The sequence below is a fragment of the Scyliorhinus torazame genome, chromosome 14 (assembly GCF_047496885.1).
Source record: "Scyliorhinus torazame isolate Kashiwa2021f chromosome 14, sScyTor2.1, whole genome shotgun sequence".
NCBI lineage: Eukaryota > Metazoa > Chordata > Chondrichthyes > Carcharhiniformes > Scyliorhinidae > Scyliorhinus > Scyliorhinus torazame.
Window position 1 is genome coordinate 164,274,375 of NC_092720.1, and position 16,056 is coordinate 164,290,430.

Genomic DNA, 16,056 nt, shown 5'->3' on the forward strand with positions numbered 1-16,056 from the left:
AAAATGCGAGCCACAAGAGCAAGGGGGACAGGACTGACACCATTCGGATTAATGACCGAGAAAGCTATGGCACTCCCAGAGGACAGAGTAACAGGGGGCGCAGAGAGTTGTAATGCAAGGGAGAGAGTGTTTACATCTATCAGCTCCTAGCGGAGCAGCTGCACAGTTTAAAGGGAGAAGTGATCGACTCACAGAGAGTGAGAGATTGGGAGAAAGAACGGGATTGCATCTGCAGCCAGACCCCAAAGGCTGGGGGCAGAGTCATGATTAAGGTACGTCCAGAAAGGGCAGGCTTACAGCCCAGATGGGTGGGACCGCATGGCGTGATTGTTGCAGGGATACATGTGCCTTAATTGAAATGAAAGGCACTCCGAAGTGGAAGCGTTATACTCAAATTAAAATGTACAAGGAACCAAAGGAGGTCTAACTTCCCCCCGGTTATGAGAGGTTCATACCATCTTTTGTTACAGATTCCTGCTTCTGTTGATACGCCTAGGACATAGCCCGTACCAGCCTCCCCGAACAGGCGCCGGAATGTGGCGACTAGGGGTTTTCACAGTAACTTCATTGAAGCCTACTTGTGACAATAAGCGATTTTCATTTCATTTCATTTCAGACCTGGGAGGCACCCACGGTATTCATCAGCGACCACGCATGTTTGCACCCAGGGCAATATGTGCAACTCCCCACAGAAGGAACAGGGGAATGGATAAAGAAACCGACCACGTGGATCTCGGAGCGGGTCACACCAGGCAACCATCGAACCCAAGTGATCACGACCGTATGGGGAAGGACGGTGGCAGAGCGCACAGTTTCGGTGCCCCTTGAAAGACCCAGTACAGCCATCAGACTCAAGGATCCAGGCTGCGATTGGGCCAATGCCAACTGGGGGACAAACAGCATTAAGCGACCCACAGGCACTTTCTGAAGACACATGAGGCAGGAGGGTGGTTTTCCACTCCTTCCGACTTGGGACTAAAAACTGAAGGACATTTTCTCATATAGGGGATTTATGATATACACACGGGTTTGGGAATGTGGGAATATACATGCAATTTAACAAGATCACAAGGGGAAGCTTGGGTATTTGGTCTGTCTTTAAATATAACAGCCGGATGGGCCAGTCTGCACCCCCCCCCCCGCCCTTTGTGTGGGAGCCTGGCCTTGCAGGGTTGTACTGTCAGGAATATTGCACACGTGATAGACAGATTAGGATGTAAAGATGTAAGATCCTACAATCTCAGCACTTGTGGATATCAAAAGTCCACGAAATGCCCCCATATGGTTGAACTTCCCCCGGACAGGTTAGTTAGGATTGGACAGCCAAAATTACTACTTTCTGATGTCACCATGGTGTCGCTAGAAGTCACATTTAACGTTACAAGGTTATTGGATGTTTTACGCTCCAAATGCTATGATCACCCAAGTGCTATAATTTGGCAGAGACCAGACTGCAGGAAGCCATAGATGACTATACCTACAGAATAGCCCCAGAATCAAAGTGATACAGGAGAGTCGAACAAAGGGAATCTTTTGAGGACAGCTACAAGTTTGAATCCCTGGGGACAGTACAGGAGGGCTGGGTCTATCGAATTGGATCCAGGGGGTACATTGCACACAGCGAAGGTTTGGCATACATAAGCACTGCGGAGTGCTGTTCAGAATCAATACATTATATTGTGTGTGCATGTAAAACCCTCGAGCCCTTGTCCAATACCAGCAAAGTGATGGTCAACATACTGCCTTTACGGGAAGCCTTCAAAGCTATACAGGTGAGGCCGACACAGTGGTGCTTCACAACGCCGGAGACGGAGACCATCCCGGGAGGTTTACTCTGTGGTAGCAGCCATAGTTTCTGTTTGCAAGTCACAGACTCATTGACAGTGGAAGAATTTCACCTGCCAGGGAGCACATCAGGGTATTTATTCGGAGCCTGGTGGGACGATTCCCTGTACATTGACAAGACACCGGGCAGTATAATTCATGAAACAATGAAACAAGCAACAGAATTAGCCCAGGATTATATCAGGCAATCTGCAGAACAAACTAGCAGGGAAGCATCCAGGTGAACTTAGTGCTCCAGATTGCCATCAAGATAGGACTCTCAGGGGCACACCACTGGTGGGACATATTCGGAGGGGGTCGTTCAGCAGGCGTATGGGAGACAGTGAGCTTAGGGATAACCCTGGGGACATGTGCTATACTGATATGGGCAACAGTTATGTGCTGCAAGCAAAGAAAGGCAGGGGAAAGGCCAATTGCCCCTCAGTACATCCCAATGGCATTTGTTCGAGATGGGGGAGGGAAGGAGAAAGGAGCGGATGGAATTTACAGCCATGTTGTTTCGGACACCTTCCGTGGAACCGGAGGGCTGGCCACCAAATGGGATTAGGTGCAGTCGGTGTCTTCAGCAAATAAGTAAAACGGTAGGAAGTCCTCCATGGGCGAGCAGGCATGATAAATCCGCAAGATAGCTATAAAATATGTTTTCAACCAATGAAAGCACACAGAGAAGGGAGAGCTTATATGGCTTTCTTGGGTACGTATATTACCAAGAGCCATCAGGGGGGGGTGTTCGCAGAAGAAATTGCTATATGTGTCAGGATTGGTATAATAAAGATGTCTCAAAGTTTGTAATAGCACAGGTCAAGGGCAAACCAGCAGGCAAGTGATTAAACATATACCAAGGAAAAACCAGCAAGCAAGGGGTTAAAGTCACCCACATTGGAAATGATTTAATCATCTCAGAGAGCATTTGAATATGAAAAGGGATATACAGGAGGCCCCAGTAAGTCCATGGGATCCATGGTCCAACACATTCGCACCTCTTCTAGAAGTTAAATAGGTGAAGCACAAACCCATGAGATTGTAAGGAAACATTGTATTCTTTAATCGTTTCGTTGTTCCATTATGGGGACCAGAAAATATGCATACTGATCACCTTGTATTGTTCCAACCGAATTGATGAAATCAAATGCCTAATTGTAAATCTGAAAGAACTTTAAATATATATGCGTGTAATTCTGACTAGGATCAGAGCTGACTTTTGCGAGCTAAAGTTAGCAGCACTTGCCTCTCCTGTGTGCACACAGCTATTCCGAAATAAATGCAACTTTTGCAACTCCACGAGGTCGAGAACAGACTCTGAGCTTTACTTCCCTCCAACAGGCATCTTCTTGAAATGATTGGTGTGATTGTAGGAGAGGTTGGAGACAGGCACTACTGAGACAGACAGTGATTTGGAAGGACAGCTCCCATGTGTGAGCACTGGAGGGTAAACAACACAGACAACTTTCAGTATAAGGGAAGTAGGTGAGCCGGCTGCATGTTCTTGTGGAGATGTTGGTGTTTGGCAAGAGAGGTGGAGGTGAAACAATCCTGACACAGGTTACACTGGAGGCTTCACTTTACAGGTAACTAGTGCTCTGCTGTATGACACCATTGGTGTTTGTGCAGATGTGATGACTGTGAGAATGATTTGTCACACACTGCGCAAACAAATGGTTTCTCCCCTGTATGAACGCGTTGATGTTTACGGAGATTTGCAACCTGAGAGAATGATTTGTCACACACCTCACATTTGAAAGGTTTCTCCCCTGTGTGAACCCTCTGGTGCGTCAGAAGTTTGGCTGACTCGATAAAAGACATCTCACAAACCTCGCACCTGAAGGGTCTCTCCCCGGTGTGAATTCTCTGGTGTATCAATAGCTTCGTCGATGTAATAAAAGCTTTATCACAACAATCACATTTGAACCGTTTCTCCCCTGTATGAACCCTCTGGTGCGTCAGAAGTTGGGCTGATTTAGTGAAAGACATCTCGCAAACCTCACACCTAAAGGGTTTCTCCCTGGTGTGAATCCTCTGGTGTATCAGTAGCTTTGTAGATGTGATGAAAGCTTTATCGCAAACCTCACATTTGAAGGGTTTCTCGCCTGTGTGAATTCTCCGATGGACCAGGAGGCTCGACGACTGTGTGAAGGCTTTGTCACAAATCTCACATGTGAATGGTTTCTCCCCTGTGTGAGTGCGTTGGTGTACACGGAATGCCGTTAACTCAGTGAACGATCTGTTGCATACTATGCACGTGAACGGTTTCTCTCCGGTGTGAATGTTTTGATGTACACGGAGGTGTACTGCCTGCAAGAAGGATTTGTTGCACACCTCACATGTGAACGGTTTCTCTCCTGTGTGAGTGCGTTGGTGTACACGGAATGCTGATGACTCAGTGAAAGATTTTTTGCACACCTCACATGTGAACGGTTTCTTCCCTGTGTGAGTGCGTTGGTGTTTGAGGAGGTACTGTGGCCGGGAGAATGATTTGCCACAAATTTTGCACATGAATTGATTCTCCCCTGCATGAAGGTGTTGGTGCTTACGGAGAATCGATGACTGAGAGAATGATTTGACACACACCTCACATGTAAATGTTTTTTCTCCTGTGTGAATACATTGGTGTCTTTGGACATTTGATGACTGTGTAAATGATTTGTTGCACATTTTGCACAGCGATGATTGCTCTTCCATATGGCCGCCCTTGTGCTACAGATAGTACAACAGATGTGCTTTGTTTGTTAGGAAATCTGGAACCCTCCTCACATCTGTAGGAATGAGTCAGTGTTTAATAAAGCTTATGAATGATTGAAGCTCTCACCACACTTGGAGCCCACTCACACTTCTTCCCAGCCTCACCCTGACCAATCACTCACAGCCGAACCTTCGGAAAGGTTGGTTCTGATGGAAGGTTCCACACCACTGACCAGTTTCAGATCTGATGATATGTCAAAGCTCCCTGACTCGACCGATTTCCAGATGATGGTTTCACTGCTCAACCTGCTCTGTGCTGAGGAATACTGTGAAGTGACTGGATGTCTTCCCACAGTTGTGCTGTTGTTCCTTGGGTGATGGTGAGGATCTAGCTGTGGTGTCTATCCTCTCTGTATTCTCTGGTGTAGGACGGTGCAATCCTTCTGTAAAACAGGAAAAGGAAACATGATTTCCTCCAACTCCCTCTCTTCCCTTGCTGAAGGGGCTGACCCCTCAGTTAGAGACTGTTCCACAGTGAGTGTCAGTCTGCTATTCCCCTGTGTGGGGATCAGATACAAGTCCTTTCTTTTTCCTCACTTGACAGTCGCACACCCTCTGTTTCGAGCAGGGACACTGGATAGTGACCAGGAGCAGACAACGTGGCTACTTTCTTTCCTCCACCCAAACCCCATCTTCCCAGGCACCATGAGGGAAATGGAAAAGACAGTTGGGCAGAGTGTAAAACGGGCTATCAATTCAAGAACAAAGAACAGTACAGCAGAGGTACAGACCCTTTGGCCCTCCAAGCCTGCGCCGATCACATGTCCTATCTAGCCCAAACCACCTGTATCCTTCTATACCCCACCTGTTCATGTGTCTATCTAGATGTCCTATCTAGCCCAAACCACCTGTATCCTTCTATACCCCACCTGTTCATGTGTCTATCTAGATAAGTCTTAAAAGGTGGCTAACGTATCTGCCTCAACCACCTCACCTGGCAGTGCATTCCAGGCCACCACCACCCTCTGTGTAAAAGACTTCCCCCGCACATCTCCACTGAACCATCCGCCCTCACCTTGAACTTGTGCCCCCTTGTGACCCTGGGAAAATGCCTCCAACTGTTCACCCTATCTATACCCCTCATAATTTTATAAACCTCTATCAGGCCGCCCCTCAGCCTCCGTATTTCTAGGGAGAACAATCCCAGTTCATTCAATCTCTCCTCATAGCTAATACCCTCCATACCAGACAACATCCTGGTAAACCTTTTCTGTACTCTCTCCAAAGCCTCCTTGTCCTTCTGGTAATGCGGTGACCAGAATTGGACACAGTATTCCAAATGTGGCCTAACCACCATTCTATATAACTGTTAAGATGATTAGCGAACTTTTATACTCGATGCCCCATTCGATCAAGGCAGACATGCCATATGAGTTCTTTACCACCATTTCCACCCGTGCTGCCACTTTTAAGGATCTGTGGACCTGCATGCCCAGATCTCTCTGTGTGTCTATGCTCCTGATGGTTCTGCCATTTATTTGATAGCTCCCACCTGAATTGAATCTACCAAAATGCATCATCTCGCATTTGACCGGGTTAAATTCCATCTGCCATTTCTCCACCCCATTTTCCAGCCTATCTATATCCTGCTGTATTCTCCGACAATCTTGATCACTATCCGCAATTCCAGCAATCTTAGTATCATCCACAAACTTGCTAATCAGACCAGCTACGCTTCTTCCAAGTCATTAATATATATTACAAACAGAAGCGGTCCCAGTACTGACCTCTGTGGAACACCACTAGTTACAGACCTCCATTCGGAAAAACACCCCTCCACTGTTACCCTCTGTCGTGTATAGCCAAGCCAGTTCTGAATCCATCCAGCTAGTTCACCCCTGATCCCGTGTGATTTAATCTTTTGCACCAGCCTGCCATGAGGGACCTTGTCAAATGGTTTACTAAAGTCCATGCGGACAACATCCACAGCCCTTCCCTCGTCAATCATTTTTGTCACCTCCTCAAAAAATTCAATTAAATTAGTGAGACATGACCTCTCTCCATGCTGTGTCGCCAATAACACTTCCAAATGTGCATAGATCCAATCTCGAAGAATCTTTTCCAACAATTTCACTATCACTGACGTCAAGCTCATTGGCCTATAATTACCCGGATTCCTTGCTACCCTTCTTAAATAACGGTACAACATTGGCTATCCGCCAATCCTCTGGGACCTCACCTGTGGCCAACGAGGAAACAAAGATTTCTGATCAAGGCCCAGCGATTTCATCTCTTGTCTCCCTCCGTAATCTGGGATAGATGCCACCTGGCCCTGGAGATTTGTCTACCGTAATGCTTTTTGACACACCTAACACTTCCTCCCTGACTTGTTCTAAAGTGTTTATACATCCGTCTGAGACACCACCAATCAACGTGTCCCTCTCCTTTGTGAATAGTGATGCAAAGTACTCATTAAGGATCTCACCCACTTCCTTTGGTACTATGCATAATTTCCCTCCTTTGTCCTTGAGTGGACCAACTTTCTCTCGCTACCCTCTTGTTCCCAATATACGGATAAAATGCCTAGAATTCTCCTTAATCCCGTCTGGCAAGGACATGTCGTGACCCCTTTTTGCCCTTCCAACACCCTGTTTAAACTCTTTTCTAGTTTCCCTGTATTCTTCAAGTGTTTCATCTCTTTTTAGTTCCTAGACCTCATGTATGCATCTTTTCTCTTTTAGGCTCGACTTTTAATTTCTCTGGTCATCCATGGTTCCTGAATCCTGCCTTTCCTTTTCATTGGCACATGCCTGTCCTGCAGTCCCACCAACTGCTCCGAAAAAGACTCCCACATGCCAAATATTTACCTCAAGCAGCCTCTCCCAAATAACAGCCTCCAAATCCTGCCTAATCTGGTTGTAGTTAGCCTTTCCTCAATTTAACACCTTAATCCCAGGACAACAGTCGTCCTTTTCCATGAGTATCCGAAAGCTTACGGAATTGTGGTCACTGTTCGCCACATGTTCCCACACTGCAACTTTGATGACCTGGCCGGGTTCGTTCCCTTCTACTAGGTCCAGTATAGCCCCCTCTCTAGTCGAACTATCCACATATTGTTCGAAAAAACTTTCCTGGATACACTTAACAAATTCCTCACCATCCGGACCCCTATACCGAAGGGATTTCCAGTTAATATGAGGAAAATGAAAGTCTCCCACTACAACAACCCTACTATTTGTACATCTATCCAGAATCTGCTTACATATCTGTTCTTCAACTTCCCATGGGCTATTGGGAGGCCTGGTGTGCACCCCCATCATAGTGACTGCCCTCTTCCTATTTCTGAGTTCTACCCAGTGTCTCGTTACTTGATTCTTCCAAGTTATCCTCCCTTTGTACAATTGTAATATGTTCTCTGACCACTATTGCAACTCCCCTACCTCTTTTACCTTCCCCTCTGTCTCACCTAAAATATCTATATCACAGAATATTTAGCTACCAGTCCTGTCCCTTTTTTAAACCAAGTCTCCGTTACCATAACCACATCTAAGTTCCGCGCATGAATCAAGGCTCTAAGTTCATCTGTCTTATCTGTGAGACTCCTTGGAAGCATTGACGCAGATGCACTCCAGACCCACTGAGTTCGACCTCCCCCAGCCTGCCCTTCCTCTTAGCCAGCCTGGTCCTTGTGCCATGCTCATCCCCAGTCTTTACAGTTGCTAGCTGACTGTTCAGATTCCCATCCCCCTACCACATTAGTTTAAACCCACCCGAACCATACTAGCAAACCTCCCAGCCAGGATATTGGTGCCCCTCCAGTTCAGGTTCCCCTCCAGTTCAGGTGTAACCTGTCCTTGTACACGCATCACCTTACCTGGAAGACACCCCAATGATCAAAAAAAACTGAAGCCCTCCTCCTGCACCAGTTCTTTAGCCACGGGTTCAGCTGCACTATCTCTCTGTTCCTAGCCTCACTAGCATGCGGCACGGGGAGTAATCCTGAGATTAGAACCCTAGAGGTCCTGCTTTTTAATTTTCTACCTAACTCCCTAAATTTCCGTTGCAGGACCTCGCTGCTCTTTCGACCTCTGTCATTCGTGCCAATGTGGACAGTGACCTATGTCAGATTTCCTCCAGTTTAGGATGCTTTGTACCCGCTGAGAGACATCCAGGACCCTGGCACCAGGGAGGCAATCTGGAGTCCCTTTAACGGCCACAGAAGCGCCCATCTCTGCCCCTGACTATTGAATCCACTACCACTATTGCTTTGCTACGCTTGTGCGTAGTGGTGCCTTTGCTCTGGCCACTGCTGCTGCTGTGCCCTGATGGACCTCCCCCTCACCAGTATCCAAAACTTGTTAAGATAGGGAGACAACCATAAGGGACCGCTGCACTGTCTGCCTACCCCGTCTGGCGGTCAATCATTTATCTTCCTGTACCTTGGGTGTGACCGCATTTCTGTAGCTATTATCGATAACAATTTTGGCTAATTGTGTGCTCCTCAGTGCTTCCAGCTGCTGTACTAACCAATCCATGCGTTCGGTGAGCTTCGGCAACCAAATGCACTTCCCACAGTTGTAGTCCTCAGGGACACTTGAAGTGTCCATGATGCCCCACATCGTGCAGGAGTAGCACACTACCCCGCCAATTGACAACTCTCTCTCTCTGTTGGTTGATAGATTAAAAACTAAATACTAGTTAGGTCCTAAATAAAAATTCACTGTTGCTGCTTTCAATATGCCCCCCAAAATTAATGTGCCTCCTGCTTAGTATAAGTTGGTCTGAAATATTAAAGGTAGCTTGCTACTCCCTAGTACGTGTGAGAAGGAAACATAGATTTACATAGATGATTTGGAGTTGGGGACCAAGGGCAATGTGTCCAAGTTTGTAGACGACACTAAGATGAGTGGTAAAGCAAAAAGTGCAGAGGATACTGGAAGTCTGCAGAGGTATTTGGATAGGCTAAGTGAATGGCTAGGGTCTGGCAGATGGAATACAATGTTGACAAATGTGAGGTGATCCATTTTGGTAGGAATAACAGCAAAAGGGATTATTATTTAAATGATAAAATATCAAAACATGCTGCTGTGCAGAGAGACCTGGCTGTGCTAGTGCATGAGTCGCAAAAAGTTGGTTTACACATGCAACAGGCGATGAAGAAGTCAAATGGAATTTTGTCCTTCATTGCTAGAGGGATGGAGTTTAAGACTAGGGAGGTTATGCTGCAATTGTATCAGGTGTTAGTGAGGCCACACCTGGAGTATTGTGTTCAGTTTTGGTCTCCTTACTTGAGAAAGGATGTACTGGCACTGGAGGGTGTGCAGAGGAGATTCACTAGGTTAATCCCAGAGCTGAAGGGGTTGGATTACGAGGAGAGGTTGAATAGACTGGGACTGTACTCGTTGGAATTTAGAAGGATGAGGGGAGATCTTATAGAAACATATATTATGAAGGGAATAGATAGGATAGATGCGGGCAGGTTGTTTCCACTGGCGGGTGAAAGCAGAACTAGGGGGCATAGTCTCAAAATAAGGGGAAGTAGATTTAGGACTGAGTTTAGGAGGAACTTCTTCACCGAAAGGGTTGTGAATCTATGGACTTCCTTGCCCAGTGAAGCAGTAGAGGCTCCTTCATTAAATGTTTTTAAGATAAAGATAGATAGTTTTTTGAAGAATAAAGGGATTAAGGGTTATGGTGTTCGGGCCGGAAAGGAGCTGAGTCCACAAAAGATTAGCCATGATCTCATTGAATGGTGGAGCAGGCTCGAGGGGCCAGGTGGCCTACTCCTAGTTCTTATGTTCTTAAAACTCATACCGTACAAAATGTAGCTCAGAATCTGCTCCGGTGAGCCTTCCTAGACAGCACTTCGGATTTCTCCCGCTCAGCTTCGCTCCCGATGTGAAGGGCTTCCTTACTTGCTACTCACCAATCAGCTCTCTCTCTTGTAGTCACCTACAGCCGGGCAAGGCCACTCACTGGAAATTTGAAAGTGACAAATCAAGGGATAAAAGGCACCTCCTCCCCATCCAGCCTCTAATTCCCACCTAGCTTCAAATAACCATCTCCCAAACTCATTCTTCGATGTGTATCACTCTGGATGTGTCATTCACTGTGATCTCGAGTCCTGAAGACCAAAAACTGAAGACCAGTTTTACCCTTAAAGTAAAAACACTCAAGGAAAATGTTAATTTGTTTGAGATGTTGAAATTTCTCCCCTTGTTTTCCAAAATTATACGAAGAAAACACACTGGACAGGAAGTGCTGGAGGCTACAGAAATATTGCTTCATTGTAACTGCTTGAAGGGTTCTGGTTTATCCTGGGAAATTGGAAACACTGCACTCAGACTGCATATTCCAAATTCAGCTCTCAGACACAGCACTGGGCAAATCCAAGCCCAGGCTTCTGGGAATGTCCGAGGCCTTCAAGTAAAATCTTCAACAAAGAAATTAAAATACATTTCAATAAATGTGTCTGACTCTCCCAGATAATTACACCTCACACTTCTCATATTCAGCAATGACCCATTAACAAAACTCAGCCTGTAAATCAGAAGGGAAATGCTTCCAATAAACACCCTCAATATCCAACACAGCCAATCAAACAGCTCAGCACAAAGCACCGAGTAAACAGGTCTCTGAGCTGGATCTTCTCACACAGCATAAGGGGCATTTCCACACCTGATTGCCCACAGGATAGTCAGACTGCCTGAACATTAGTGTGGATATTGTGCAATGTAATTCTTCTAAATTCTGCTCCTTCACTCACCATCTCCTGACTTGGTTTGGAGTCCCTACAGGAAGTGAAGCAGCTGTGGTAGAGGAAGAGGAGAGAATGGGCAGAGTGGGTGGGCTCTCTGATTGACGTCTCTCACAGACAATCCAAATATTTCTGCAGTAACAGGAGTTTCCTGAAGTTTGGGAAACTGACCGGGAAACGGAGGCGACTTTGAGCAGCAGCTCAGGTGGGGATTTAAACTTGTCATTGTCCCATCTGAATAAAACCTCACTTATGGCAGCTGCTGTCTCAGTTCCCCTGGTAAACATTTGACAGAGATTTATTTATTTTATAAATTTAAAGCACCCAATTCTTTTCCTTCCCGATTGAGGAGTAATTTTGCGTGGCCAACCCATCTATCATGCACAACTTTTTGGGTTGTGGGGGGAGACCCACGCAGACACGGGGAGAATGTGCAAACTTCACAGTCAGTGACCTGGAGCCAGGATCGAACCCAGGTCCTCAGCGCCGTGAGGCAGCAGCGCTAACTACTGCACCACCGTGCCACCCATAACAGAAATTGGTTTAGCTCAGTGGGATAGACAGCTGCATTGTGATGCAGAACAAGGCCAGCAGCACGGGTTCAACTCCCGTACCAGCTTACCCGAACAGGTGCCGGAATGTGGCAACTAGGGGCTTTTCACAGTAACTTCATACTTGTGACAATAAAAGATTATTCTTATTATTTCTAGTGTGGGAACAGCATTCTTCATCTTCGGAGCCTTTCAAACTGACATCATCAGTGTGGGATGTGTAGCCTCAGATGTGTTTGACAGCAGATCAGACGAGGAAGACCCAAAGCACCAAGGCAGCGATGACCTGCAGTGGTGGGATCAGCACAGGTACAGGGGAGGGGGAGACAGAAAGTTGAGAGATAGCGAGAAAATTGATTGGATGCTGGGGCAGTGTCTCTGGGAGTTGGGAAATGACCCTTGGATTCAGGTAGACGCTGGGACTGATTCCTCAGTGTGGTAGACCGTATTATATGTATTACGGTACCTGTGTTGGAGGTACTACTGTATTAGAGATACGTGGGTAAATCCCTGTCTGATGGCTCCGTCCAGTGGACGGTATGAAGAGGTGTTCATCCCCGGCTGCAGCCATTTTCTGTTACGAGCTGCTGGGGAACACATCTTGTCGAATAAAGCCTTCGGTTATTCTCTAATCTCGCTTTTGCAATAACTGATCGTGCATCAATTTATTAGACAAGAGATTGAAAGCTGGAGCTCTGCATCAAGCCGGACCGTCTGCAACTGAGCCCCCACGCGGCAAACGCTTCGGCTACCTTTGATCACTGGCTGGCTTGCTTCCAGAGCTACATCAGGACGTCCACAGACCCACCCACGGAGGACCAAAAGTTACAGATCCTCTATTCGAGGGCGAGTCCTGAAATTTTTGCACTCAGGGACGTGCCTAACTACGCTGAAGCTATGGCACTGCTGAAAGGGCACTATATCCGCCCGGTGAACCAAATATATGCTTGACATCTTCTGGCCACCAGACGCCAAATCCCGGGGGAATCCCTAGACAACTTCTACCGCGGCATGCTTAGCACTTGGTAGGAACTGCGACTGTCGGTAAGTTTCGGCTGCCGAGCACACTGAATTCTTAATTCGGGCGCCTTCGTCACAGGCATGCTGTCCACACAGATCCGCCAGCGGTTGCGAGAGTGAGATACACTAGATCTTAAGGAGGCTAGGAGACTCGCGAACTCTTTAGAGTTGGCCTCCCGTAACGTCCAGGCGTACGCCCCCAGCAGCGCAGCACCCCAATGGACAGCGTGGACACCACTTGCTTCCGACCCAACCTCATCCTCCAATTCACCGCAAGCCCTCGCTGCGCGACAGCCGGTCAGCCCTGGGGGGCCCAGATGCTACTTTTGTGGGCAGACCAAGCACCCCCGGCAACGTTGCCCTGCCCGATCAGCGATGTGCAAAGGATGCGGTAAGAAGGGGCACTTTGTGGCGGTATGCCAGGCCCGGTCGGCCGCCGCCATCTCTGCACACCCCGCGGGCGATCCGGTCCCACCGCCATTCTCCCCCTTGCAAGCCATGTGCGGCCGGTGGGTGCCGCCATCTTGGACACCGCAGGCAGCGTGCGGCCCATGGGCACTGCCATCTTGTCCACCGACTGCCATGTGCGACCCATGAGGGCGGCCATCTTGGACGGCGCCGCAGGACCCCGACCCGACTGACGTTTATTGCCTGTGGAGACCTCCTTCACCGCTGTTCAACCCGCCTAATCTTCCGCATCTCGCCTCCATTACTCTGGACTAGTCTCGGACACGGAACCTCACGACCGCGACGACGACGGTGGAACTCAACGGGCACAAGACATCCTGCCTTTTCGACTCCGGGAGCACGGAGACCTTTGTTCACCCCACCACGGTAAGGCGCTGCTCCCTCACGGTGCACCCCGTTAAGTAGAAAGTCTCCCTGGCCTCCGGCTCCCATTTATTTCCAGCAATGGCTTTGTTTTTTTTAATAAATATTTTATTGAAAATTTTTGGTCAACCAACACAGTACATTGTGCATCCTTTACACAATATTATAACAACACAAATAACAATGACCTATTTTATAAACAAACAAAAAAAAATGAATAAATAACAAAAATGAAAACTAACCCTAATTGGCAACTGCCTTATCACAAGTAACACTCTCCAAAAATATAATTTAACAGTCCAATATATAATTATCTGTAGCAACGACCTATACATATTATACAGTATATATTAACAACCCTGAGAGTCCTTCTGGTTCCTCCTCCTCCCGCCCTCCCCCCTTCCCGCCCCCCCCCCCCCCCCCCCCCGATCCTGGGCAGCTGCTGCTGCCTTCTTTTTTCCATTCCATCTATCTTTCTGCGAGGTATTCGACGAACGGTTGCCACCGCCTGGTGAACCCTTGAGCCGACCCCCTTAGAACGAACTTAATCCGCTCTAGCTTTATAAACCCTGCCATGTCATTTATCCAGGTCTCCACCCCCGGGGGCTTGGCTTCTTTCCACATTAACAATATCCTGCGCCGGGCTACGAGGGACGCAAAGGCCAAAACATCGGCCTCTCTCGCCTCCTGCACTCCCGGCTCTTGTGCAACCCCAAATATAACCAACCCCCAGCTTGGTTCGACCCGGACCCCCACTACTTTTGAAAGCACCTTTGTCACCCCCATCCAAAACCCCTGTAGTGCCGGGCATGACCAAAACATATGGGTATGATTCGCTGGGCTTCTCGAGCACCTCGCACACCTATCCTCCACCCCAAAAAATTTACTGAGCCGTGCTCCAGTCACATGCGCCCTGTGTAATACCTTAAACTGAATCAGGCTTAGCCTGGCACACGAGGACGACGAGTTTACCCTGCTTAGGGCATCTGCCCACAGTCCCTCCTCAATCTCCTCCCCCAGCTCTTCTTCCCATTTCCCTTTTAGTTCATCTACCATAGTCTCCCCTTCGTCCCTCATTTCCCTATATATATCTGACACCTTACCATCCCCCACCCATGTCTTTGAGATCACTCTGTCCTGCACCTCTTGTGTCGGGAGCTGTGGGAATTCCCTCACCTGTTGCCTCGCAAAAGCCCTCAGTTGCATATACCTGAATGCATTCCCTTGGGGCAACCCATATTTCTCGGTCAGCACTCCCAGACTCGCGAACTTCCCATCCACAAACAGATCTTTCAGTTGCGTTATTCCTGCTCTTTGCCACATTCCATATCCCCCATCCATTCCCCCGGACAAACCTATGATTGTTTCTTATCGGGGACCCCCCCCAAGGCTCCAGTCTTTCCCCTATGCCGTCTCCACTGTCCCCAAATCTTCAGTGTGGCCACCACCGCCAGGCTTGTGGTGTAGTTCCTCGGTGAGAACGGCAATGGGGCTGTCACCATAGCCTGTAGGCTAGTCCCCCTACAGGACGCCCTCTCCAATCTCTTCCACGCCGCTCCCTCCTCCTCTCCCATCCACTTACTCACCATTGAAATATTAGCGGCCCAATAATACTCACTTAGGCTCGGTAGTGCCAGCCCCCCCCCTATCCCTGCTACGCTGTAAGAATCCCTTCCTCACTCTCGGGGTCTTCCCGGCCCACACAAAACCCATGATGCTCTTTTCAATCCTTTTAAAAAAAGCCTTCGTGATCACCACCGGGAGGCACTGAAACACAAAGAGGAATCTCGGGAGGACTACCATCTTAACCGCCTGCACCCTCCCTGCCAGTGACAGGGATACCATATCCCATCTCTTGAAATCCTCCTCCATTTGTTCCACCAACCGCGTTAAATTTAACCTATGCAATGTGCCCCAATTCTTGGCTATCTGGATCCCCAGGTAACGAAAGTCCCTTGTTACCTTCCTCAACGGTAGGTCCTCTATTTCTCTACTCTGCTCCCCTGGATGCACCACAAACAACTCACTTTTCCCCATGTTCAATTTATACCCTGAAAAATCCCCAAACTCCCCAAGTATCCGCATTATTTCTGGCATCCCCTCCGCCGGGTCTGCCACGTATAGTAGCAAATCGTCCGCATACAAAGATACCCGGTGTTCTTCTCCTCCTCGAAGTACTCCCCTCCACTTCTTGGAACCCCTCAACGCTATCGCCAGGGGCTCAATCGCCAGTGCAAACAATAATGGGGACAGAGGGCATCCCTGCCTTGTCCCTCTATGGAGCCGAAAATATGCAGATCCCCGTCCATTCGTGACCACGCTCGCCATTGGGGCCCTATACAACAGCTGCACCCATCTAACATACCCCGCTCC

The 16,056-nt window shown here is 48.1% G+C and overlaps 1 protein-coding gene across 2 annotated transcripts; it reads right to left on the minus strand.

Annotated features, from left to right (window-relative positions):
• Positions 1-1,142: 1,142 nt before the first annotated feature.
• Positions 1,143-11,455, minus strand: LOC140389210 (uncharacterized). 2 transcript variants are annotated; one of them, XM_072473387.1, is made up of 2 exons: positions 11,291-11,455; positions 1,143-4,967 (listed from the first exon to the last, which is right to left on the minus strand). In XM_072473387.1, exon 2 carries the CDS (start codon positions 4,522-4,524, stop codon positions 3,418-3,420), a length of 1,107 nt encoding a protein of 368 aa, XP_072329488.1. In that variant the 5' UTR covers positions 4,525-4,967; positions 11,291-11,455; the 3' UTR covers positions 1,143-3,417. The 2 variants fall into 2 exon arrangements, with proteins under 2 accessions (XP_072329488.1, XP_072329489.1); XM_072473388.1 differs by lacking the exon at positions 11,291-11,455 and adding an exon at positions 10,339-11,280.
• Positions 11,456-16,056: the final 4,601 nt, after the last annotated feature.